Source organism: Amaranthus tricolor, chromosome 4 (genome assembly GCF_026212465.1).
Source record: "Amaranthus tricolor cultivar Red isolate AtriRed21 chromosome 4, ASM2621246v1, whole genome shotgun sequence".
NCBI lineage: Eukaryota > Viridiplantae > Streptophyta > Magnoliopsida > Caryophyllales > Amaranthaceae > Amaranthus > Amaranthus tricolor.
The window spans coordinates 23,871,366-23,897,991 of record NC_080050.1 but is presented as its reverse complement, the minus strand read 5'-3'; the positions used below and the strand labels follow the sequence as shown (position 1 = coordinate 23,897,991).

The window sequence follows — 26,626 nt, the reverse complement described above, 5'->3', positions numbered from 1 at the left end:
TGTTGTGTATTGAGTTGTACTACGTTTTTGCTCTAACTTGCGGAATTTTAGCAAACAAAATAAAACTTAAACTTAAGAAGCAAGAAATAAAAAGGAGACAAAGATTTTACGTGGAAACCTTCTTGGCCTAATAAGAAGGAAAAACCACGACCCCCCGGGATTTCAAAATTCTCACTATGTTTAGGCAATCAATTATAATTACACAAAACAATGTTTGCTTCACTTGAAGCTTCTCTACTCTAGGCCTAATTCTCTTTCTCTATTCTCTCTTTCTCTTTCTCTTCTCACGTTTCTCTTCTCTATTCCCTTAGACTTCCCACAAGTCTAATTTCAACAAAACACTTATTAACCCTTACAAGGCCATTTCTCTTCTCTATTCCCTTAGACTTCCCACAAGTCTAATTACAACAAATCACACATCAACCCTTACAAGGCCATTTCTCAAGAGGATAAGAATTAAAATAATTACTTAAGAAAAATATAATAAATTAATTGGCATTGGAAAACTGAAAATATTTTTCTTAAGATGATCTCCCTTTAATGGACACTCTTGAATCCTAAAAGGATTGATTTTTAATTCGAGCAAAGTCCCTTCTATTTATAGTGGGAACAGCCAGCAGTTACCATAAGCATAACGTCCACTATCTCAAACATACCTCCACTACCCCACGTTCTCAAAACAAAAGGTGGTGGAATTAAGAAAGTGTCCGGCTGTTATTTGCTCAAAGAAAAATCAGTTTCCTTATGCTAAAAATAGCATAGGAGTTAAAAACATAAGATCCTAAAAAATAGGAGATCTAAATCTAATAAAGAAAAAGTCTTGGGCTATTTTTAGAAAACCTAAAAATAGATTTGCCAATTAACTTACTAATTAATTTAAGCAATTAAATTAATTCTAAACCATTACATCAACTTAAAAACAGAAAATAATTAATTCGCAATTTTCCAGTCGATGTTATTCTCCAGACCTGCTACGTAGAAACAGTGTACTGTCTCCAGCTTCAACTTCAGTCAGAATGTTCATTTTAGGAACAGTAGACTGTACGTCTACTTTGAACATTATTCTAACATCTTGGACATATTAAGACATGTACATCTTCCACGAACCAAGTCATAGGCTTCATCAACGATTCAAACTAAATCGGATATATACCTACAAAACAATCTCTAAAAATATATTTGTTTATAAGTGAAGTCATCATCAAAACCTTTAAGAGGCCAACAAGTAGCATTTGAACAATAAATATCAGTAGCTTGTTCACTAATTTGTACAATGATTTTTGCACATACAGACTGATTAATACACAGACACCAGCATCTGATTTTGTACTCTGATTTGTACACGGATCAGTAGCTTTTCATTATATACTCTGTTTTGTGGAGAAGGTCTTATTAAATAACGGTTGTTGTGAAGTTAACAAATCACGCTTATGGGATCGAATTTAATAAGTTGAGAGTTTTATTATTTTAATTAATCTTTTTGATTTTGTTTATTTTATTATTTTTTTTGTCTTTTATGGTGATTTACAAATTACGGTTTTTGATTAAAAATTTTTGTTGTTAATGTGCATTTTAATCATTCTGCCACTTGAATTATTATGGTTTTTCATGTTGAATTGGAGTAAGAATGCTTTTTAATGGAGAAGGAGGTAAATCAGAGAAAGAATGGTTTTATCTTGATCAATACGAAGAGAAGTCTTTCTAAAGAAGATTCATTTATAATTATTTTTGAAATCTTTCCAACAAGGACGATGGATAATAAGCTGCAAGTGTGTTCGCCATGGACATTCACATAAATTACTTGTGTGTATCAAATCTTAATATTGGTACCACTTTCTTTCACTTCTAATTTCTAAAACATTTTTGAATTCCTAAACATCATGAGATCAACAGAAAGTGATTATGATTACACTTCCTCCATCATATTGAATTTGCAACATTTACTCTAAAAGAAACTCATATTGATGATCAAATATCAGACCTCAAAATAAAGAGGGCAAGAATAGAATGCATATTGGTAAGATCAAAAACTGCCCAAGTATAAATAGGCATACAGATAAATAGAACTGTACATTATATTAACAATTTAACACCTCAAATGTCCATATTTTCCAACTTTGCCTCCCAATAGTAACTAAACGCAAATTATATCTACAATAATTCTCTTCTCAGTTACCTACTATTACATATCATTCTTAACCAAAACCAAATCCTTCGCTACCTTCATGGATCGCAAGCAGCAACCTTTCCTGCAGATGTTCTTTCGAAGGATATTCGGGTAGATCCAATTGGTTGAAGCTGTAACAAACAAGGCTTAGATTTTATTCTAAATGACAACAGGTTTAGACAACACAAGAAAACAAATAGACGAACAAAATTACCATGTGTGAGCCGAAGGTAAATGATCCTGACTACCATATGCTTTATGAATTTGAAACTTTTGTGAGCCTGAAATGCCTTGAAGGGCACTGAAACCTTCAAGGGGCACCTTGAGACCAAAACAGAGCAATTGCATCAGAATAAAGTCCGAACAAGAGCAAAAAGTGCAAAAACCCATAACCCTTCAAACCAAACAATGACAGGTGAGAAAACCATGGAATAAAAATTCTCTTGTTACGTTACATAGCACCAGTTATATAACCTGTTTGAGTTGTCACCGCACTAAATCTCATTGTATAACGGTGCATGAGTTTTTACAATCAAAACGCCATGTTGACCATCACGTAACATGTAACGCCCACAATTTGACCGTTACAATGTTATTTATCTCCCCGTTAAAATTTCATTGATACCCTTAAACTTTAATCATCATAGATCACCTAACTTATAGTCACTCATAATTTTAGTCGTTAAACAAAATAATTAACTGATAAGTTAATTAACTTTAAAAAAATATTAAGTTATTTAATCATCCACAACAAGTACCTCATATAGTGCAATTATAAAGGCTATTGGCAGTTTGGCACATTATTGCATGATAATAGTACTTTAACAAAATGCAATTATAAGTTCAAAACACCGGTTATATGATTTTCTTACAAAAATTCACATTGCATCGGCTCCGATTCACGTTATCACTCCGTTATGGCTGTTTTTACAACTTCGCGATTGTTTCCGCAAATGCATTTGCAGCCGCGGTTTTTTTTTCATGGAGACAGACAAGCATGACATCATACAGTAACAAAGCCTTTTTTTTTGTTAAGTACGAGCTTTATCAATTTATGATAGCCAATACTAAACACCATACAAAAAATCCTTCAGGAAATTTATGAAAAAAATACCTTGGATGTGCCAGTAACAAACTGCAGCAGGCGAGCTTTATCTTCCTTGCTAAATCCCTGGACTACCTCCCAGAACCACTGGATAACTGGAGATGCAGGACTGTAACCAGAGTACTCTGTATTTACCCTCATGTCCTCCACTGTTACACATCAAACACAATATCCTTTGTTAAAAAATAAAAAGAAACGTCTGTAAACTCTCTCAGGGAGACAGGGACTGCATCTGGAAGAAGAAAGAAGATGGTAATACTTACGATCAATATCCGGAAGCCCACTGATTAATAATTCAAGCTCCTTGTCATTAAATATGGAAATTAGCTCCCGATGAATCAACTCAGTGAAGCCTTCCAGGAAAGCATTAATTTGAGGGCGGATTGCAGTTGTCAATCTATGTTCTGCAACTAAATCAACATATTGATGCTTGTTCTCCTCAGTCACTTTGATGTTTCGCCCACCAGGAATCAATTCATAATCTGTCACCTAAATTTCCATGCAAGAAAAATGTAAAACAGCAAGCTTTTTTTTGGAAAAGATGAAGACACTACAAATAGAGAAGATGGGCACCTGTGTCCTTTCATACAATATCAGCTTTTCCTCATCAGCATCTATGCTGAACGTAAGATCTAACAAGTCGCTTATATCATTCTGCAGAAGTATGGAAATGGTAAGAAAACATCCCAAACGTGTTAATGTGAACAAATGACAACAAATCAACACCTCCCCAACCCACAGCTTAAAAATGAGTTAGTCGAGTTCACATAACACATGCCACAGAAAGCACACACCTCAAGCATCCATTTAAGATTCTTGTAGTAATCTGGATCAATAGCTTCTATGTCATGATAAGTAACTTTTACACCTAGGATGTGCTTGTAGAATGATCGAGTAAAATGAACATCCAAAAGCTGTCCATCAAAAAGTGCTTTCCCAACCTGTAATTTGCATATAGCTCAGTGCAAGTACAAGAAAATGACAGATACTTACAAAGATGGAAAAGTTACTTACAACTCGGCCAACAAACTTGAAGTATGAGAGATGCTCTGTCTGATACACAGAATTTGGGTTAGGCTGAAAAGTAGAATCATTGCCCACGGTTGTAAACAACAATGCGCCTTTATCAAAAATGACCCGAGACAATGACTGATACCATTCCCTGGTTAGCCCTCCAGCATCAATACCCTCTTCTCCCTGAAATTGTACAGTCAGTCTCCCCTTCAACTCTTGGGTTGACCTCATGCGCAGCTGATTGTATGAATCTTCTAGAATGTATGCTCTTCTCACTGAAATCCTCAAAGGGCTATGGTGATGATCATGTTGATGCTTTATTTTTGATCTGAAGTGTGCACGTTTGTTATCAAAATCAATAAAACGAGGAACCTTAAGCATTAAGGAAAAGGACTTCTCAAGCAACCCAGGGTTCTGACGGATAAAAGCATTCAGTAGCTTCCGATGCTTTTCAGTAAATTTCACAAAAGCAGCACGCTTCTCATCAGCCTTAGAGACAGAACTTGATGTTTGCTGCTTGCTAGCAGAAGTACTAGCATCATCAACTTCTGGGACAGCAGACACAGAGATATCCAGACTCGTACCAGGCTGTGCAGGGTATATTTTCTCACATGTAACAAAGAATGACTCAATATAGGGCAGCACATTTTGGCTACCAGCGGGGAGAGTTGGGCTTGAAGTAGAAGGCTTAGATTTGACAACCAAAGATGAAGAAGGGAGTTCAAGACCAGAATCTGAATAGACCTCTATTCTGCTAATGCAACTGCTCAGTTCCAGCCACAAAGGTTCCAAAACAGAATTTATTTCTCTAACCAGAGGAAGGGACACATTGTTATCTGTTACTACGGCATTTTGCGGATCTTCACGCTTCTCATTCACAGAGGCAACAAGAGCGCTGAGTGCCTGCAACACTCTCAATATAGCTGCTCCATCAGACGAAGAGGAGTGTAGAAGTGCTCCTTCAGCCTCTCCAAAAGAGTGCAACTCTGCCATTGCAGATTCACTTAATTTTTGCACTGAATTAGCCAGCTCAGTGATGAATAAATGACAATGAGATGGAGTAAAAGCCACCAACTTCTTCAGTACATCAGCAACAAGAGCATAGGCATTATCTGACAAACTGAAATAAAGTCTTACAATTAATCTCAAAAAGAAAAGGACACAGATCAAATAAGTCGAAGTGCAGAACAAACAAATTGGAGACATGTCATTATATATTATTAAAACAAAAAATAGCATAAGAACCATCACCCAGAGGCCAGCCTGTACGAAGCCCTGTCAAATTAACATTTTCGAAGAGCATACATGTGGACAAAATTAGATGTGGGGGGGTCAAATGAGGGTCAACAGTTATTTTAGCGGCTCAGCGGCAGGTCAGGGGCAAAATAAATAAATGTGGAACCTTAACGGGCCACAAGCTATATCCGAAGTGCTTGTTGGATAATCCCGCTTACACATGGACTATCCATGTAATGGGTTTGTTGACATAGTTAAGGGTATTAATTTTTAATAGCATCAAAATTCTAGGACAAAAGAACGAGACAATGTAGAAGACTAGAAGGTAAGCATAGAAAAAAGTTCCATACTAACTTTTTGTCCCCTAAAAAACAATTTTATAAGGTTAGATGTCCATAAAAAAAAAAATTTCATGATGTTTCATATTTTGAGAAATTATAAATGGATCTTGCAAATTTAAAGAAAAAATAACCGGTGCTAGAAGGTTAAACAGTTAACATAATTATTTTTGGAGAGAGAAATCAAATTATTTATATACCATTTTCAAAAACCACAAAAATCATGGTATGATTTTGACAGAGGGAAAAGCAACTCAAAGATATACCATAAATCAGAACAATCACGGAGGAAAGAAAATTTAGAAAATGAAGAAAGAATGTTTTCTTCCTTGCCCTATTATCAAACCCATTAGTGACCCTCTATGACCCATTAGTAACCCTCTAAAAACTAACTATTGACCTCCTCAATAAAGCCTAATAATAACCCGCCCCGCTAGGTATCCAATAACTTCGCCCAGCCTTTAGCCCGTTAGACTGACCCGCCCCATAAACCACCTCTACACACAACCTAATGATACAAGACAAAAATTGCAAAAACTGGTGAAACGAAAGGAGTGCCACGATCAAGAATGAAGAGCACAAGAGCAAGAGTATTCAAAATAAGAGATGCCGCAATAATTGAACATGCAATAAAACTGAGCATAAGTAAACATGACAGAATGAGATCTATCAACCACTAAAACAAAAATAAATTCAAAGCAAACTGAGAGATTTTGAGAAAGTAAAAAAATGAAGACATATTACCCCTCTGTTGCAAGTAAAGAGCATAGCAGCCTAAGATCAGTTTGTGGAAGACTAAGCAGCACAACTTTAGCAGCATCTATTTCAGATGCACCAGATGATAGCATAGCTTCATCAACATTGGATCCAGCATTGGGCTCAGAGGGAATAGTTGCCGATTCAGTGGTTTGCATCACAGCATCCCCTGTTGGAACCTCAGAACTAGGCTGCTGCTCTGGAGTGGATGATCCAGGTTCACTTGTGCTAGCTTTGCTTCCAGCGTTGTCAATTATGACATCCAATAAGCTTAGAAGCTGGCATTAAATAGAACAGATTAACATTAAAAGTAAAAAAAATAAAAAGTATAAACAACATTACAGATTAAACAACAGGAGAAAGGTTAAGCCATTAAGACGAGAAATTTCACCTGTTCTAAGTGCGCATTACTCCTCAAATAAAGTGGTTGATTCAAAAGACCCAACAAGAGTGCAACTGAATGAAGTTCTTCAGATTGTGTCTCACCATTTTTCTTTTCAACAATCATCAACGCTTTGCCATGTACTTTATCCGCATTTTCAAGCGCACGATGAGCCTGCTTGGACAGTCTAAGCTCAAGAAGAATCTTGGCTACATAAGGATGATTTCTTGCCAGGTAGGTCAGAGTTTCAAGAACACGACGAGAAACCAAAGGAGGAACTCCTAAAGAAAAAACCCATAAAAGGAAATCAGAACAAAAGAATAAAGCATGCTAAAAACTACAACATTCCATGACCACAATGCCACTAGAGTAATATACAGATATAGAAATCCAATTCTAAACAATATGTACTGCATGCTGTCACTCACACATTAGATATAGAAATCCAATTCTAAACTATATGTACTGCATGCTGTCACTCACACATTGAAAATTATTCTGCAACAAAAGGGAGCCAATCTTCACTTATATTAACATGATATAACGGAAAAAAAGTGTGTCTAGTCCCAATAAGACTCAAAAAAATTTAGAGAGTACCAGTCAACAGCACATTGGTAAACACCTCTACATCAAGAAGAAAATTCAGAACCGAAAGATTACAGTTTGAAACAAAATAACGTCCAAGAAACAGAGCTCCAAGCTTTATCAATCTTAACAAAATGCATTTTACACAGCTCTAAAATGATCCATCGAAAAACATATCTACTTGGTATAGGAACATTAAATGAAAACTTACCATCAACAAACTGAGGACGAGAATACATTACATGGCTTTGGCAAGCGTAAAGTCGATATGAAGGTTCAGCAAGATTTTGCTGATTGCCAAGCTTATGCTCATCAAGCATCAACATCTCCATCAAAATTTTGACCAATTCAGTTCTGGTTTTGCTATGGGCACACAGATTCAAAAGAAGTCTCTGAAATGAGCCTTTGTAGACTTGCTGCATAGGCAATATGCATTAGCATACCAACAAAAAATACTAATAAATCGAAATTCAAAATCAGGAATAAAAAAAAAAGCATTATACACCTGGACTACTCGAAGCAACCTTATCATGCCCTTTAAAGCATCTGTATCAACTAAGGGAGCACCATCAGCTTCGAGTAGTTTACTTCCAACTGTGCGACGGGAAGCAATATTTCCAACAGCCCTGTCAACTCCTAATCCTTCGCCTCTTCTGGAAGACTCACCTCTTCTGCTCCTCGGATACATACCAAAAAGCGTGCGACTGTGGTAACGATGCGCAAATCTTTCACGTAACATGTTGGCCTCAGCAACCAAAGCAGGAGTAAGATTAGCCAACACAGCATCAGAAGATGTTAACAAAACCTGAAAGAAAACATATATATGTTCAGACAAAATATAAGAATGAACACTCATTTTACTTGCAGACGTAAATAAGCTAACCTCTTCTCTAAGATCTGAAGGGAAGGTTGCAATAATAGAAACGGTATCCATCTCTACAGGTTGCCCTTCCAATTCTTGTGATTGATGAACTCTCTGAGCCTGCTGCTGTGCCAGAACTTCGGCTCGAATATCAGGGGGAAGCGCAGCGAGAAATTCAGGATCAATATCTCCAGAATTCTGCTGCTCAGCATTAACAGGTTGGGTTACTTGTCCTTGCTGAGCAGATAGAACTTCAGCTCGTAGTTCTTCTGGAAGTGCATCAAGGAATGCAGGATCAATTAAACCAGACTCACCATCACCAGTCATCTGCTGCCCATCTGCAGTTACACCTTCACCCTCCTGACTAGGGTTTTCAGCAACTTCACTTACACTGTGTAGTGATGTCTCTCTGACGCTAACTGGGGTAGTCACCCCGAAGGAAACAGTGTTTCTCCTTGTTCGAGTTCCCAGTGAGTCACCAACAACTCTGTCTGCAGTCCCTTGCCTGTCACCTCCATCATCATGACCATCAGCACTCCCAATTTCAACATCTAGGCTACGGAGGCTTTCTCCCAAAGTAGCCCCACTGCCACCACTTTCTTGGCTCACAGCCTCAACATCTCGAGCAGCTGCATCATTTTGCTCAAATTGCATTTCAACAGACTGCAACTGTGTGCAAGCTGTATCTACTCCTTGACGAGGCGGTGTCAGTTCCAATGTGGTTTCCAGGTTAGAGCCATTCATAGTGTCAGAAGGCAGTGTGGGAGGATATCCACTTTGGTTATTTGTATCACTCTCAACTTGAGCTTCAGTTCTAATTCCAGGTTCTGACATTTGCAGCTGGCCAGCATCAGCCTTCCTCTCAGAGTCGACACTAGTCCTGTTCTGATCAGAAGTCTTCTCAGCATCGGGACGCCTCAATTGTGACACAAGGACATCCTCTAAGCCTTGTGGTAAGGCAGATGAGCTTGATCCACCAGCTTGTTCATTGTCATCAAGCCACAAGTTAAACCTGTGACTCTGCCGTCCATTGCGTGCAGAACGAAATATAGTGTCCAGCCGAGATGAAGCACTTTCCAAGCTCCTATCAGGAAACAATAAATCACTAGTATTTTCTGCAAATCAAATGATACTGTTAAAAATCCCACAACAAACAAAGTAAAGATGAATAAAACATATGATAAAGTTCGATGCGATGAATACATACCTGATGCTCTAGAAGTGGCTGAAGTTGTACGATGTGAATTGACCAACAGTGGATGCTGAGACGGCACAGTGGTATCACCTCTTCCAAGAAGATTGTATATGGAGGTGGAACGTCCTTGACGTCTAGATCCAAACAATTCAACAGGCATGACTTGCAGAGTTTCATTTGCAAAACTGTGATCTCTGCCAAAAACCTCAATGTGATCAAGTACATTAATCCCATTGATGCCTTCCTCTAGCCGAAGTATGAGTCCCTCCTCATCATCTTCGTCATCCTCATCCTCTTCCTCCAAGACATCCTCATCAAAATCATCTTCATCCATCTCATGAACATCGTCCGGATCAATATCTGGATGGGCAAGGTGATGATCATCTTCTAAATCATTACGCTCATCGTCATCCTCATCATCTTCATCATCATCTCCATCATCCCCATCATCTGCAGACATCTCCTCATCATCATCTTCATCAAGATTTTCTTGCATATTCGCTTGAATTTCAAATCTGATTCCTACACCATCGACCTCATTCTCAAGGCCCCTTCCATCCTCAGGTGTGTCATGCATATAATCATCATCATTCGGAGCAAAGCTTCCATCAAGATCCTGATCATGCTCCATATCATCTGTCACAGCCTCAGAGCCACCAAATGCATGCCCAACACTAAAAGAATCACCACGAACATCAGTGGCAGAGTTTTCATTCTCTTGAGAAGCAGCCTCCATAGCTTGTGAACCGTCAGCACTATTGGCAGTCCTCTCAGGTATATTAATATCAGAAGGTTTGGCACAACTCTCATTCTTTGCTGCATGTGCTTCAGCAGTATTGATATGCTCCTTAGTCACCAACTCTAATGCTTTGGTAAGTCCAGTGACAACATTCAGTGAATCACTCGAGTCGAGGTCCAGCACTTGCAGAGTTCTAGTCAGTGATCTAACTAGACCAACATCTATAAAAGTAGCAGAAGCTTCTGAAGAAACGGATGAACCAGTTGGAGAACGAGCACCAAGAACATCATTAAGAAACTCGATAAAAGCCAAAATTTCATTGCCTGGTGAAATAAAACCATCAGCTGAATCAACAAAGTCACTGATAACTGTATTAACCTCTGTGAAAATTCTTCTCCTTGCTTCAGCCGAGCGCACACATGAAGCTACCAAAAATTGACCTGCTTTGGTTGCCAACCTATGTTTCCAATCACCATCCAATTTCTTCTCTTTTTTGGATCTTTTGGAATAGGGCACAAATTTATGAAGAATATGGTGAAATAATCCCCCAGAGCTGCAACCAGAAGGACTACGCTGAGACAGACCCCTGCAGCTACTAAGTTCAGCATCCTTCCTCAACAAGACATGAACAGAAGCACAATATGTCACAACAACCTCAGTAAGAAGCTTTAGGATAAATACGATTTTGGCCAATGAAGCAGAAACATCCTGGTTTTGAACTTCATTTTCTTCAGATTCACTTGCAACAGCTTTTCCTTTTCCTTTATTTGTGGCCACATCAATGTCCATGCTAGTTGACAGTGCACCTGAAGCACCAGGCAAGGCTTCATCATTCTTTGGGGGTTCAAATGTTATAACTGTATCGAGGAGAAGCTCAATCACATTGATAAAACTTTGTGGAGGTTTCCTATGGGCCTTGAAACTCTTAGACTCCTGAAACTTCCCTTGCCCACCTCCCAACATAGGTGAAAGAGCACCAGACACAGGTTTTGCATCAGTAGCTGGTGGCTTCTCCTTATCGGATGCTTTTTCCTTGTCCTTTTCCTTGTCCTTTTCCTTGTCCTTGGATCTATCCTTCTCACGATCCTTTAGTAAGACAATGTAAGGCCTGTCACCAACCATCTCCACTTGGCAAACAGACTGAGCAGCACGCAAGAACACCACAGGGTCCCTCGATATCACAGAGGTTATGTTCACCAAAAAATTACGGACTGTAAGCCTTCCACTTGATTGTCTATTTGTCGCAGTAACAATATTGTGCCGAATCTCAGATTCCATTGCCTGTTGAAGAGTTTGAGGATCTTCAAGGATGTGACGAATGATGGTGGCAGCAATATTGTCAAAACCCGAGAACAGGCTGCTTGTCGGTAGATTAAGAAGTAAAGGAAGACCCCCAAAATCAAGAAAACTGACAGCAACAGAGTGTACTCGGGTAAGTGTTGCACACAACTGGAGAACAGCATGCATTGTTTCAGATGGCAGTTGTTTCTTGATACAACTACAAGCAACTTCCACAAGCCTCTTCTGCTGATCTATATCAACATGTTGCTGCGATGATTCCTGTGAATTGCTTTGTTTATCATCATTGATAACAATCGATGTCTGCTGGCTGCTCTCAGTGGTCTTCTTCAACAACTCTACGACTTCAGGATTCAGCTTCTGATCCACTTGCAACAAGCGATCAACAGCAAGAAAGGCAGCAGTTACCCACTTCGGAACAATTGCATCAGTCCCAATAAAAGATCCCCCATCCCATTGCCACAATACATCTGAGACAAGATCTACTAAACCATTTTTCAAACAAGTTTCTCGGGATGCAGCATCTTCATGGAGAATCAAAGCAAGAACGTGAAACAATGCAGAAAGCATAGCACTATTTGTACCATCAATAACAGAGTTACATCGCTTTATCTGATCAACAATAAAGGATATAACATTAGGCCTGTATTGTTCATCATTTTGAGCACACATTGTCATAAGCAAGTCTCGGACTGGAAAAGCAAGAGACTCCTTTGATTGAAGGAGTTTAACACACGTCAACAACAATTCATCAATCGGTGGAAGTTGTACCATATCATCTTCGAATTGCCGACTATTATCAGTAGCAGCATCTTCTTTAGAGTCGGATGCTGGATTTCCAAGAGACATAGCAAGTGCACGGGCAAGCTCATCATCTTCTTGAGCTTCCTCTTGGTGGGTGAATAACCACTCCATTGCCAATTCAACACTGTTCGCTCCAACTTGCCTCAGAGCTTCTTCAGCCCTTGCCCTAGTAAAACCCATTTCTACAATTTGTGAAATCACTGCTTCATTCGGAGGTGGACCTGCTAATCGACTGCTGCTAGTGCTACTGACATTTTTTACTTCAACTCCAGAATAAATATGTCGAATAATTGAGATAATTGAGATGATGAAATCATAGCCGCAATCAACAAACTGTGGGTGAGTCCAAACTGGGAGAACAGCTTTCAGGACCATAGACTGCAGAACCTTCACAAATGTCTCAGCATCACGAGGGAAAGGAATATTGCTATCGGACAAAGGCTGCACAAGTAAGTGTTTTGTAAAGGGAGACAAGATATATGATGAGGTCACCAGATGATCCATAAATTTCCCATAGCAAGCAAGAGGACCATATAGCCACGAGTGCTCAGAATCTTCCTTTTTTTCATGTTTCAAATTCCCATCATCAGTCTCCATAGGTGAGGCAGGAACAGTAAAGAGTAGCTGACTTGTAGCTTCAAAAGTAGTCAAAACTGACTGAATAACACCTTGCCCATACAAGCAATTTAATAGCACTGGATTATAAGAATCATGTCTATCCATCAAGATCCCGTCTATGAAATCCACAACCTTGCCAAAGTAGCGGCACTTGCTTGATACTGATGCCTCTGAACCAGAAGGGCTCATATGACCACCGAAGTTCATGTGTCCCAGAGAAATGGAAGCAAAAGTAGATAAAACTGATTTAGAAGCAGGTGATATGTTAATGGCATCATCTCTCCGCCTAGAAGGTAACAGCATAGACTTCCCCAATTCCTGAAGCAAATGCATGATGTGCAAGGCAAGTGATCTAACCATATTGCAACATGATGAGTAATAATTCTTCTGCTTGTCCTCCTCCCTTTTAAGAGTGCTATCAGGATCTGAACTGCCTGATTCACAGAATGATTGGTTGCTTCCCAGCTGTAGGTTTGAACCATCAGAAGTACTTCTCTGAATACCATTTGCCCGGCCAAGATCTCTGTAAAGATTAATAAGATCAAAGAATTGGGACTCAACGCTCCATCCTGACATCCTTCTTCTAAATAGTGGATCAAGCAATTGTCTAAAAGATGCAACTCTCTGTTCCTCAGGTCCACTGGAGCTGGGTACTTGCTCTGAATCAGAAGCAGACACCGTACCTGCATCTTCTTGCACTTCAACTTTTGCATCATCAAAAAGTGCAATTTGCCATAAAACTTCCCGATGGACTCTCCCAATATCCTCCAAAACATCCTTGCTATCACCACCAAGTTCAGTAAGCAATGCAGCTATCCACCGATTTTCCTTAGCAGCCGCAAGGAACAGAAGAAACTCCACAAGAAATAATGACGAGAATACCCCATAATCAAGTTTTGTTTTAGAATCCAGTAAAAAAGATCCTGCAACCAGACTAAATCCTGTCAAAGCTTTCTTTAAATGATCCCTCAAAAAAGAACAGAAAGCACGAGCTAGAGGAGCAGAGTGATGCTGTGTAAACCCCTTAAAAACCATAGTGCTGTGTAAAGCAATGGCCATCCCCTCAGAGGATTGTACAATACTAGGTCGCAACAAAAGCTTCAGCAAAGCATCAATACCAGATTTCTCAACAAACAACCTACAAGTTTCCGAGTTTTCCATTGTCCTGTGGACCAACACCATTACATGGAAGACACTCAAATTAATGAAGTGCTCATCTGTAATTCCCTCCCCAACTGTATCTAATGATGTTACAATACTGGATGAGCTTTCGTTTTCACTTCCTTTCTCTCCAGAATCCATTTCCATAGAGCTACCATCTACCTTCTCTGAAGACCCTGAAGAGATTACATCCCCAAAAGAAGAAATTTTGTTGATGATCTCAATAATTATATCAACCCCAGTGCTCCTAAGCGAAGACACATGCCGTAACAGCTCTTCCACAGCATTTGCCAAAGGAACAATAGCTTCGTTCATTGCCACAACATACTTCTTGCTGGTGAAGACGTCAAGAAGGAAGCGCAATGCAGAAGTTTCTTTCACCGCCTCCAAACCTTTGGTGTTAAGGCAAATGGCCCCCAAGCCATTAGGCACACAAGTAAGAGACTTCGAGGAAGGAAGCACACCAGCAACAACTGAAGATAAAAATGCATCCGAAAGACCCATTTCATGTAACATTGGAAAAGAAATTGGGTCTTTATGAAGAATTTCACTCATAACAGTAACAGCTGAGCAATAAATGTCACCTCCAAACTTCCAAATGTTATCAAATATCAGAGCCAACGTAGATGGCAAAGTACTATCGTGAGAACTTTGGGAATTTGATGTATTTGTAGGAGAAAAGGTAGCTGATCCAAGAGCCTTCAATAAAGCCCTTATGAGCCTCTTCTGATCATATATAAGATCCTCGCCAGAATTTGAACCATCAGGCAGAAGCATAATAGTACCATCTATAACCCTTTGAACTTCTATCTGCAGTCTCTGAGCTAGAAGTTCTACCCCACCTGAGTCTTTCAAAAGGGTAACAGCAGCATTACTGTAGTCCATAAGCTTCTGAAGTGTTTTCACAGCATAACAAACTAGGTGCATATGTGCAAAATCAGTATCCTCAAGAAGCGGCAAAAATGTGGGAACCATTCCTGAGCCACGAATGATGCTACCTGAACTTGAAGTAGATATAACATGTAGTAAATAAAACTGCAGAAGCGCCTCAACAAAAGCAAGAGAAGACGGGTCACTAGAGTTCTTAAGTGACAAAATAGCCTTCTGTAGTACATTCAAAAGAATCATTCGGTTTCCCCCAGCAAAATTGATGCTAGAACCACTCAATGTCCTGGCACGATCATGAGATGACGAATATGCAGCTAATTGAGCTCCCAAAGCAAGCATAGCAAGTGTTCTGACAGTTCCAGAGACGGTTTCTTCTGATCGGACTATCTTGATCAACTCATTCGTATATTCAGGCTCATTAGCGAAAAAGGAAACAAGCTCGTCATTTGCATCATTGGACTGCACAAGAACTATAAAGGCAAGAAGGCAAATTCTACTGTACAACCCGCCTAATCTAGGAGAACAAAAGGCATGAGCATATCTGATTCTTGTCAGCAGCGAAAATCTTTGTTCAAGAGGAACATTATACTGCTCAATGCAGTGCTTAAGAATCAAAAGATCATCCTCCTTCCGTAAATGCAAATCTGTCATATGTATCATAGTTGAACTCGAAGTTTTAACATCAGTACTGCTTTCTCCACTTCTTTGAGGACTAACTCCATGCAATTCAAAGTACAATGTGGAGCCTAGACGAGTTTGAGACTTCTCATCTTTGTCTTGTACATCCGAGGGAAATAGAGATAGCCCTTCTCGATTCTTCTCATTTGCAACAACACATGAATACAACCCCAATCCTTCTTCCTTGCTGCCCCATCCCTGGGCAAGAGACAATAGACAGCTATTGATAGAGCCAAGTCCAATCATCTTCCCACTAACATGCAACTTTGAGGGGGGTATTTTAACTAAAGAAGAAAGAGTCTCCAACGTTGCCACAAGAACTTCCGGATCTGTTGATGCCAGCAGAAGCTTAAAATTCTGTTCAAACAAACCAATAAAATAGATTAGTAAGGAAATATTCACATACATAAAGTCAGTCATGAAATGACAATGATGAAAAAAAATATCTTTATACATAAAGCTTCAACATACCTCTAGACCATCAAATGAACTCTTATTGTGGCAGTTCTCTAGAATGATTTGCATCACTCTCAAGATCTGCAAAACCCCTTGCTTTGGGAATGAAGCATCATCTTCAGTGATAGAATCTGAGAGGAGGAGGTCATTCCTATTCGTTATATAGGCCTTGAAGTATGCATCAAAGTGATGAAACAGAGGTCTCCAATGATGAAAGTGCCCCTAAAAAAAAAAGCAAAAACATCAGTCAATAAGTGAATGAAATCAACGAAAAAACACCCTTTTTTTAACTGCTAAAGCAAAAATTCCACCTTGTTGTACTCCCAACGAAAACCAGACAGAGGAATAGTTATGTCTTGCAGTGGACTCTGAATAACTTTGTCAATAAAAGCTTTGATTTTAGGTGGCTGCAAAAGACAAAACAATATCAAATAAAAAAGCAGGCACTCTTGCGCTCCATTGAAAGAGAAGAGAAAGCCTTGATTTATTCAATGAGAATATGGAACACGGAAAAAACAAAACAAACCAGATTGAAAAGTAAATTACAGTAACAAAACTGAACAAACACAATAAACCCGTGATTAAATAAATGTTGACATTAAGTAACTGCAATAATTGTTTAACACAAGCAAAAGGATATAATAAAGTCCCAATACAACAAAAGCTAGTATAATATACCAGAGCACCATATTACCCAAAATACCTCGGTTTCATCAATGTACAACATCATTAACAAACAAGAAACCCACTAAAGATGTAATTAGATAATCCTTAAAACATCTAGAGAAACATAAGGCCATGTTGAACATTTCAATAATATTGCACCATTTGAAAGCCACAGCTTTGTGATATGGTAAAGGAAAACTATCCTCGTTCAATGAAACCGATAACATCAAAGCTGTTATCTGTCAACCTGATCTCTATAAACATAGACCGACTTAAGAATCTCCAGCAACCCTCGCGAGACAAAACAAAACCTAACCTAAAATTAAATAATTAAACTGAGAGCCATCATCATATTATCATGTCAAAAATTTACCATTAACATAGGTCTGCTAGTATGACCACCAAGTACATTACTCTCTCATTGAACTTCTCGAATTTAAACCTTTTAACATTTTGCACAAGTGATAAGACTTACAAATCAAACCAAATGGAAGATACAGAAAAACTTGGGCATTATTTTAAGGATTTCAAAAGTGCAATACAATATCTTCTCGTGACTAAAAGAATATATCCCAAATGTAATCCACCAGCAAAGTGAAGTAAAGCATCTAAATAGAAATTGATCGATTAATATCAAAAATGACTCTAAGCAATAGATTTATAGACAAAAAATACAAACTCAATAGCATCACAAGAATAAAATACTAAAGGTTCAAACTATAAAAATTAAAAAAAACAACTAAAAAACTATACCTACATTCATTTACTAATTTAAAAAAACAAGAAATGCTAGATCATCAGCAAAGTAAACCCTAAAACAGCAAGCAATCAAATTCAACTCCGGAAACAAATAAAAAAAACCCTAAAATCACTAGTTAATGCGGAAAACCCTAGTAACAACGGAATACAAAGAAAAAAACAAAAATTAAGATTTTAATTCAAACAAAAAACTAACCACTTCAGCATCAAGTTGAATAGAAGGACCAAAAGATCCTTCTGAAGAGAAGAGTTGGCGAAGACGAGAGGGCAAACTCGATCTTAAGGTAGCCATTTACTATAATCTGAAACTCTTCTGAAAATCGGAAAATCAATCAAACAAATTAATTATCAAAAAATTATATTAATCAATTGAAAAAAACCTAAGAAATGATAAAAATTGTGATTACCAGAGAGAAAAGTGTTGAGGAAGATTTAAAGGAGGCTTACACATCCGAGGATTGTGTGTCTGAACTATAGAGAGAGAGAGAGAGAGAGAGAGAGAGAAAAGGAGAAGAAGAGAGAGAGAAAGAAGGAATAGAGAGGCGAAACCCCAAAGAAAGAAAATTGCGAAGAGAGAGAGAAGAAGAAGAAGAAGAAATGAGAGTTCAGGAGGAGTTTCTTTGTTTTCTGGGGCTTGTTTTTTGGGTTTTATATGTTGTATGATATTGATGATTTGAAGTGTCGAGGAAGTGTGACTTTTGGTATTTATGATAAACGTAATGGGGAAGTTGGAACTCTCAAGAGAGATGGTGGGTTTAAGCCTCTTGTGGGCTACTTTGGTTTTTCCTTTTTCTAGAGAGAACTAGGGCTCAACCAACTCAGATATTCGGCTCAAAATATATTATTGTATTATTCATATAATCAATATCATTCAAGGAAGAATAGCAAGAACAACCAAGCTAAATAAATGTTTGCTTTTATTATTCATAGCTTGAACTTTACATTTACAACAAAATGAAAGACAGTAAATTCATTATTGTAATGTACAAGGCTCATCTATATAATATACATCAAGAATGAAATAATAGAAGAAGAGCTAATGTTGCTGAGATGGCACATGAATAACAGAATGTTGTTGAGAACAGCAACACATAGTTGCGAGGTTGTTATGAGAGTTAGAATCTTGTGTGGTGCTAGTGCAAGAACTATGGTGTGGAATAGGAGTAGTGTTAACATCTCCCTCAAACCTGGAGTGGTGTCAACCATGCGAAGTTTGGATAGTAGAGGAAGAAGTTAGGCTGAAGGCAAGGCTTTGATGAGAATATTAGCAAGTTTCTGCTTAGTGGGAAGGTAGGTAAGATGGATTAATCATTCAAGTACTTTCTCACGTGTAAAATGGCAATCAATGGCTATGTGTTTAGTTCGCTCATGATGTATGGGGTTGCGAGCAAAGTGAATAGAGGACTAATTGTCACAAAAAAGGTGACAGGTTTCAAGTTTGTAACACTGATATCCTCAAGAAGACAAACTATCCAAGTGATTTCAGAGGCTGCAAAGGAGAGGGCACGATATTCTGCCTCAGATGAAGACTTAGAGACAGTGGATTGCTTTTTGGATTTCCAACTAATGGGAGAGTTGCCAAGAAGGAGTATGTAACCAGTAACTGATCTGCGAGTGTCCAAACAACTACCCCAATCTGGGTCAAAGTAGGCCTAGAGATGAAGCTGATCAGAACCATTCAATAGGATGCCTTGGCCTGCAGTATTAGCCACATAACTGAGTGTGTGAGTGAGAGCCTGAAATGAAGATCAGTAGGTTTTTGCATGTATTGGCTAAGCGTTTGAACATGATAGGATAAGTCAGGTCGGGTATGTGTTAGAAAATTTAGTTTTCCCACCAAGCTACGATATAGAGTAGGGTCAGAAAAGAGAGGAGAATAAGAGTGTTGAAGTTTAAGGTGCACAGGCAAGGGAGTGACAGCTCTTTTGTTCACCTGAATGCCAGAATCTCTAATTAGTTTCAAGGTAAATTTCTTTTGAGACATAATTATAATACCTTGATCCACATAGGACACTTCAATCCCTAGAAAGAAACTCAAGGTACCCAAATCTTTAATGCTGAAGATGTGATGAAGGTGAGCCTTTAATTGATGAATAATAAGAGGATTATAACATGTCAGAATGATGTCATCCACGTAGATGGCTACAATAGTGATAGAATCAGTAATTCTATGAACAAATAATGAATAATCATTTTTGCTTTGAGTGAATCCTGATGAAGTAATTCGTGTGTCAATTTGGCAAACCATTAATATAAGGACTTCTTGAGCTTGCAAACTACGTTTGGAGGATGAATGAGACCCTCTGGAGATACTATATACACTTTCTCATGAAGGTCACCATGAAGGAAGGCATTGTTAATGTCAAGTTGAAAGAGGGGCCAATGCTTGTGAGCAGCTGTAGCAATAAGGCAACGAATAGTTGTCAGTTTAACTACTGGAGAGAAGGTTACTTGGTAATCTACACCAAATTCTTGTGTATAACCCTTAGCAAACAAGCAAGCTTTGTAACGCTCAAGAGTACCATCAGCTTTAAGTTTGACTTTGAAGACCTATTTGGAGCCTATGGCCTTTTTGCTAGGCGGAAGAATAACAAGGATCCAAGTGTTATTGGCCTCCAACGCCTGAAGTTTTGAGTTCATAGCCTGCATCCATGCAGGGTTTTTGCAAGCAGTTTTGTAGGTTTTGGGTTCTCCCCATTGGGAATGAGAAGCAACAAGAAAATGGTGAGAAAAGGGTAGGCCATGGTGACTGATGAGATTGCAATAATACTCTAGTAGGTAAGAGGGTTCGGTGTGTTGTTTGGTAGATTTTTTAAAAGAGGGAGGGAGCAGGACAAGGAGTTGGAGAAATAGGAAGGGTAGGGTTAGTAGGATTAGTATAAGTAGGGACAATAGGATCAGGTGGAGGAGAAGAGAAATCGAGAACAGGTGTGTAAGGATCAGTGTAAGACATAGGGGTAGACATGGGTAAGTAAAACTGAAAGACTGGTGTTTTGGATGAGGACTTGTATGATGGGGAAAATGATGTTTAAAGAATCTAATGTCTCGAGAAATGAAGAATTTTTTAGTTTTGGTATTGTAAACTTTGTAAGCTTTTTGCCCATGAGGGTAACCAACAAAGATATAGGATTCAGCTCGTGAATCAAACTTAGTATGCCTTGGTTTAGGAGTGGAGGTAAAGCATAGACAACTAAAGACCCTGAGATGGTTGTTATTAGGAGGAGAACCAAATAACCTTTCATAGGGAGAAATGTTCCCAATGGAAACAAGGGGCATACGATTGACAAGGTATGTAGCACAAAGAACAATCTTACCCTAAAAAATATGAGGTAAATTTGACTGAAAGTGAAGAACTCTTGCTGTTTCAAGTAAATGGCGGTGCTTCCTTTCCACCATATGATTTTGTTGTGGTGTGTGTGCACAACTTTTTCTGATGGAGGATGCCTTTCTGAAGACAATATTGTAATATTTCCCCTTTACAAAGTTCCTTAGCATTGTCTGTGCTTATAGATTTGGCACGAGTATGAAATTGTGTCTCAATGTAAGTAATGAGATGCTGCAGCATATGAATACTTTGGTGCTTATGTTTCAAATGATATAGCTATGTATACCTTGAAAAATCATCAATAATGGTAAGCAACATTCTATGCCTAGAATATGTTTTGGTATGATATGGACCCCATATGTCGACATGCAATAGCTCAAAAGCAGAAGTAGACTTGATATAACTAAGAGAAAAAGCAAGCCTAGTTTGTCTAGCTATAGGGCAAATAGAACATATTAGATTTTCTTGCAAAGTTTTAGTATCAAGATCAGGATACATCACTTTCAACCTAGAAAAGGGTATATAGCGTATTCTAAGGTTGAGTAACTTTACATGTGTTGTCATATCAGTACAAGAAGCCGTGATAGCTATATGTCTATTATTTAGAGTATATTTATCTTCATGAACCTTCTGGTGGTCTTTAGCCAATGTATAATACAGACCATTGTAAAGATTACCAAGAGGCAGTAGCCTTTTCATCAAAAGGTCCTGAACATAAAATGCATTAGTAGTGAAAAACAAGGATATCTTATTGTCCAGAGTAAGTTTGCTCACTAAGATAAGATTGAATTGAATCTCAGGAACAAATAACACATTCTTAAGAAATAAATCCTTTGTCAAACATATATCACCAACTTTCATAACATTCAAAGTGTTGCCATCTGGTATGACAATTTTGTGATCTTTTCTAGCAACATTTATGAGATTAGTGAATAACTTGATAGTGTTGCACATGTGGTCAGTTACACCACTATCAAATATCCAACGAGATTTGCTTAGGTGAGATGCAAGAAGGGACCTGTTAGGTAAGATTCATCAAGTTGTGTGGATTCTGTTTGAGGTGTGCCCTCCTTTTTACCAAGAAGCTTAAGGAGAGTATTGTATTGAGCTGGTGTGAACCCTGAGTTATCAGTGTTCATTAATGCTTCATGGTTAGATGCATGAGTGACAGAAACATGTGCAGCAAAACGCTTGTCTTGAGAAAACTTGCTTGACTGTGGGTAACCATGAATCTTGAAGCATCTTTCAAGAGAATGACCTGAGATTTTACGATGTTCACAGAAATAATTGTTCCTCTTCCCTGAAGAAGGAGGTTTGTGAGAGTTAGGATGATTATGTTTTCTCTTATTAACACTAAATGCCATAGAATCAATAGAACTTTGAGCAATCTGGTTAATCTCCTTGTGCATTTCCTCCTACATGAGTAGTCTATAAACTTGAGAGTGAGTAGGTAATGAATCCATCATCAAGATATTAGTTCTGATTTGTGAAAAATGATCATCAAGATGCGTGAAAAATGACCATTGCAAGAATAAGTTGAAAGTTGATCAATATTATCAAGTTCATCCCAATGTGCCTTAGCCTTAGTATAGTATTCAGCAATATTGGTTCCTCCTTAAGTAAGAGCAGCCAGATCTTGTTGCACATGATAGAGTTGAGTTGCAGAAGATTGACCAAATCTCTCCTCAAGATTTAACCAACTATCTCTGGCTGTGTTATAGTACATAACACTTTTCACCAAAGATCTCTCAAGAAAAGTCATAATCCAACCTATGAGCATTATGTTGCACCTCTCCTTTCCCTATAATCCCGGATACTTTCATCATCCCTTATCCTCCAAATATCATCATTAGAGACTTCTCTCCAGACAGTCTCTAGGTTAAACATCGTTGTTTCGCTAGAGTCACTGGGGGTGTGCGAGTCCATAGGTGTTTTTCCCTTATTTATATTTCCTGATTTTACACAAAAGAACAAAAATAAAACATTACTTATCACTAAACAACATACGACACAACACATTCCAACAAATTTACGTCCCAAAGACTACTTCCCAACTCTCTACTAAGGTTGTTTATTCCTTTATCATCTGAGGAACGTTGGCTCTGATACCAATTGTAACGGCCCGGTTTAAGTGACCCAGAAATCCATATGAAAATACAAATTCCGGTTCACTCCTTGGGCTCTAGAGAAAAGTCTTCTCTAGGATCGTCAACGTTCCGTCGATAAAGAAATATAACTAAACAGAAAACAGTACTAACGTGAAAGAAAAATAAATCAGCGGAAGCTCTTACGTACAACTCGAGAGCCTAAAGGCCTCTAGAAAAACTAATTGAAATAAGCGGAAGCTAAAAGAAACTACAATCTATTGTTACATAAGTTCAGAGTTTCTCATAATCCAATACAAAAAGGTAAAAGTATAGCCTTGATGATTACGGGTTCTAAGTCGAGACCTCACTCCAATCCCCACCTGCAATCAACCTACTAGCCGTCGTATGACAACACACAGTAGGTTCCAAAGAAACAAACCAATACACGTCAGAAACTTCATACAAATATCAACCAGGTTGAAAAATAAGCAATGTGTTCATCCTAGCATGCATGGGCTCTAATACATTCATGATTTAAATAATTTCAACTTGTAATGTTGCCCGTCCTGTTCGGGTCGTTCAAGTATAAACCAATCCTTTTGGTGGAATGCACTTGAGAAAGCTAATCCCAAGGCAACCACCGACCTAAGACGTTGCCCATCCTGTTCGGGTCGTCAAAGGATAAAGTATGCATACCCCATGGTGACCATAATGATCCAAAACTGCCATGGGAACAATAATTGTAATAATCCAAACCAATATGTTAATCCCTTTGGGTAACATAATACAACCAAACATCAATCCCTTTGGGTGACAACCACATAAATTCTCAATTTCTAATTAATTTCTTTCAAATTATTTGAAGTGTCTAATCCTTATGTGATTTACAAAGCCTCGATTAGAAATGGAACAACACTACTTGCACAACCACATAAACAGTATGGTCTAAGCGTGTACCTTTAAGCGCTGCAACCAAACGATATTTAACCACGATAGAAATTTCGCCCTCTTATGAATCGTGATCCTAAATAACACACACAAAAAACAATCACGTATTAGAACGTGTTTACACATTTAATCCACTCCATACTACTAAGACATCACTAGGATTTGATAATTTTAAATGTTTTCATCAAATTCCTAATAGTTCCAATTTGTAAACTTTAACCAGAAACTTAAATGATCGATTTGGACAGTTTAGAAAATTCAAATGAAAAATCCGACTTCGCCGTTGCGTTCAGAACGCGTCAATTACCTTGGGTACCAAATTTCATAATTTCTAACATCCAATTACTATTTTTAATTATTTTAAGTGTTTAACGACTTTTTAACGCATCGATACATAAAACAACGGAACACGACTGACGTTTTCGGATCCGCACTAATACCGAGACAAGACTGCTGCTGCCCGGAAATTTTTGTTATTATTATTATTATTTTACATATATTCATTATTCAAATTACTAACCCTTTAAATCTCATGACCAAAATAAACCTATCAAGGCCACATTCACAACTAGTAACATAAAACAAACAAGACTAATTTTTTTATCACACAACCACTTGATATTTCCACACATATATTAATACACAAAACCCCATCATCAAAACATATAAGTCATCAAATAAAAAGAAACATGCCCATCAGCATAACTCTTCAAGAACTTAAAATTTCATAAATTATGATAATTAAATTAAATACTTAATTCTCTTAATAAATTAAAATTTTGTAGAGAATCATAAAACCAAATCGCCCCCTTTTAAATCAAGACACACACACACACACATATATATATATATATACATATATATATATATATATATATATATATATATATATATATATATATATATATATATATATATATATATATATATATATATATATAAACACAATTCTTCAAACAAATCAAATTTTGCTAAAGAATTTATAAATTCTTGGATGACTATATTACTTAATCCATACCATTTAAATTTCATCTAACAAATTGAAATTTTGTTAAAGAAAAGTAGACCATAAGAAATTTATTTAAATATCAAAATAACTTTAAATTCTTAATTCTTATAACAAATTTAAATTTTTTTAAAGAATATTGATCATGAAGTTCTTTTCTTAATCCTTTTAACAAATTATAGTTTATTAAATGATTATTAGAGAAAATTTTCATATATAAAAGAAAAATATTCAATCCTCCTATAAGTCATAGGATATCATCATACATAAAATATAATACATTTTAGAAATCTTGTATATAAAATCTATAATTAACAATTCAATTAAACTTACCCTTTGATCAAAAGATTGGATGGAACAACAAGAAATTTATTTTTTTTCTTTTGAATGCCGAAAACAAGGAATGCAAGGAGGAGAATTTTTTTTCTGAAATTTTGTGGGCTCTTGAGACAATTGGAATGGTTATGAAAATCCAAGGAGACTTATGAATTAATAGGCAATTTAAAACAAAGATCATAATTGTGCCATAATACACAATTATGAGAGGAGTCACAAGACTCCTCCCATGCACACAACCGGCCACCCTCTATTTTTCCCTGTTTATTTTTTTTATTAATTAATTAAGTAATTATTATATTATTGTTAAAACAGAAAAGAATTGTCACGCGATAACATCGTACGCGATAAAACTCATTACCGTTAAAATTTAACTCACTTTATTTCTTGTAATTATCTATATAAAATAATATAATTTAATAATACATATTTATTTTATTTTATTATATTATCTTCTTAAACCCGATAAATTACGGGGTGTTACAGGTAAAGACTAACTAGAATTTAGTATTAACCAAGCGGAAGCTCACTTTTGTCATCATAATAAAGAGATTACTTAAAAGGTTAAACCAATGTCCAAGTAATATAATTGAACCAAAACCAAAGCAATATAATGGAAGTCTTAACTGTCCAAAATAAAGGACAATTACAACCAAATCGAAATAAGTCCAAAGTTCTAATTACATCTTTAAAATAGTTTAAATCTAAACAACTAACTAATAGTCTCTCAAATACAATAAAGAGATCTAAACAAAAGGGAGTCATACTCCAACTCAAGTTCATCCTCCGTTCGCATATTAATTCTCCGTCGAGGTGTCATGCAGATTCACTCTGAAAACAAAACCATTGGAAAACATACAAAGCATAGTATCAGCAAAAAGGCTGAGTATAATACACTAGTGTCCGTCAAACAAGTTGTTAAAATATTTTGGTTTAAGTAAATTTATTTTGAAAGATACTTTTTCATTTGATAAATCATATCATCATTCAAACTTAATTCAATGGTTTCATAATAATTCCAAGTACTCATTTTTCATTATAAATCATAAGATCTCAATGGATTCAAATCAATTTCAAACTCATATCATAAGTTTGTATGGGTACTCTGTAAGTCATTCTGTGACTCATTTGGTAGTTGGTCTACCGTCCGCGACATGTCCAGCAAGTATAACACAATGGTATTGTGAACAATACGCGCTCAACATTAGTGAGCCGT

General features: G+C 37.3%; 3 protein-coding genes across 3 annotated transcripts; all 3 read right to left on the bottom strand.

Moving 5' to 3' along the window:
• Positions 1-1,939: 1,939 nt before the first annotated feature.
• Positions 1,940-18,510, bottom strand: LOC130810985 (E3 ubiquitin-protein ligase UPL2-like). The gene is made up of 17 exons (XM_057677106.1): positions 18,116-18,510; positions 17,905-18,021; positions 16,595-16,690; positions 16,299-16,505; positions 9,653-16,184; positions 8,467-9,560; positions 8,089-8,388; positions 7,795-7,999; positions 7,008-7,279; positions 6,605-6,894; positions 4,287-5,406; positions 4,067-4,213; positions 3,846-3,926; positions 3,536-3,761; positions 3,282-3,421; positions 2,382-2,488; positions 1,940-2,298 (listed from the first exon to the last, which is right to left on the bottom strand). Exons 2-17 carry the CDS (start codon positions 17,998-18,000, stop codon positions 2,196-2,198), a joined length of 11,016 nt encoding a protein of 3,671 aa, XP_057533089.1. The 5' UTR covers positions 18,001-18,021; positions 18,116-18,510; the 3' UTR covers positions 1,940-2,195.
• An 850-nt stretch (positions 18,511-19,360) lies between these two features.
• Positions 19,361-19,956, bottom strand: LOC130810867 (uncharacterized mitochondrial protein AtMg00810-like). Its single transcript, XM_057676991.1, has 2 exons — positions 19,546-19,956; positions 19,361-19,444 (listed from the first exon to the last, which is right to left on the bottom strand). Exons 1-2 carry the CDS (start codon positions 19,954-19,956, stop codon positions 19,361-19,363), a joined length of 495 nt encoding a protein of 164 aa, XP_057532974.1.
• Positions 19,957-20,520: 564 nt separating this feature from the next.
• On the bottom strand, positions 20,521-22,442 carry LOC130810866 (uncharacterized). The gene is made up of 5 exons (XM_057676990.1): positions 22,153-22,442; positions 21,320-22,051; positions 21,131-21,182; positions 20,826-21,023; positions 20,521-20,712 (listed from the first exon to the last, which is right to left on the bottom strand). The coding sequence occupies exons 1-5, from the start codon at positions 22,440-22,442 to the stop codon at positions 20,521-20,523; spliced, it is 1,464 nt and encodes a 487-aa protein (XP_057532973.1).
• Between the last annotated feature and the right edge of the window lie 4,184 nt (positions 22,443-26,626).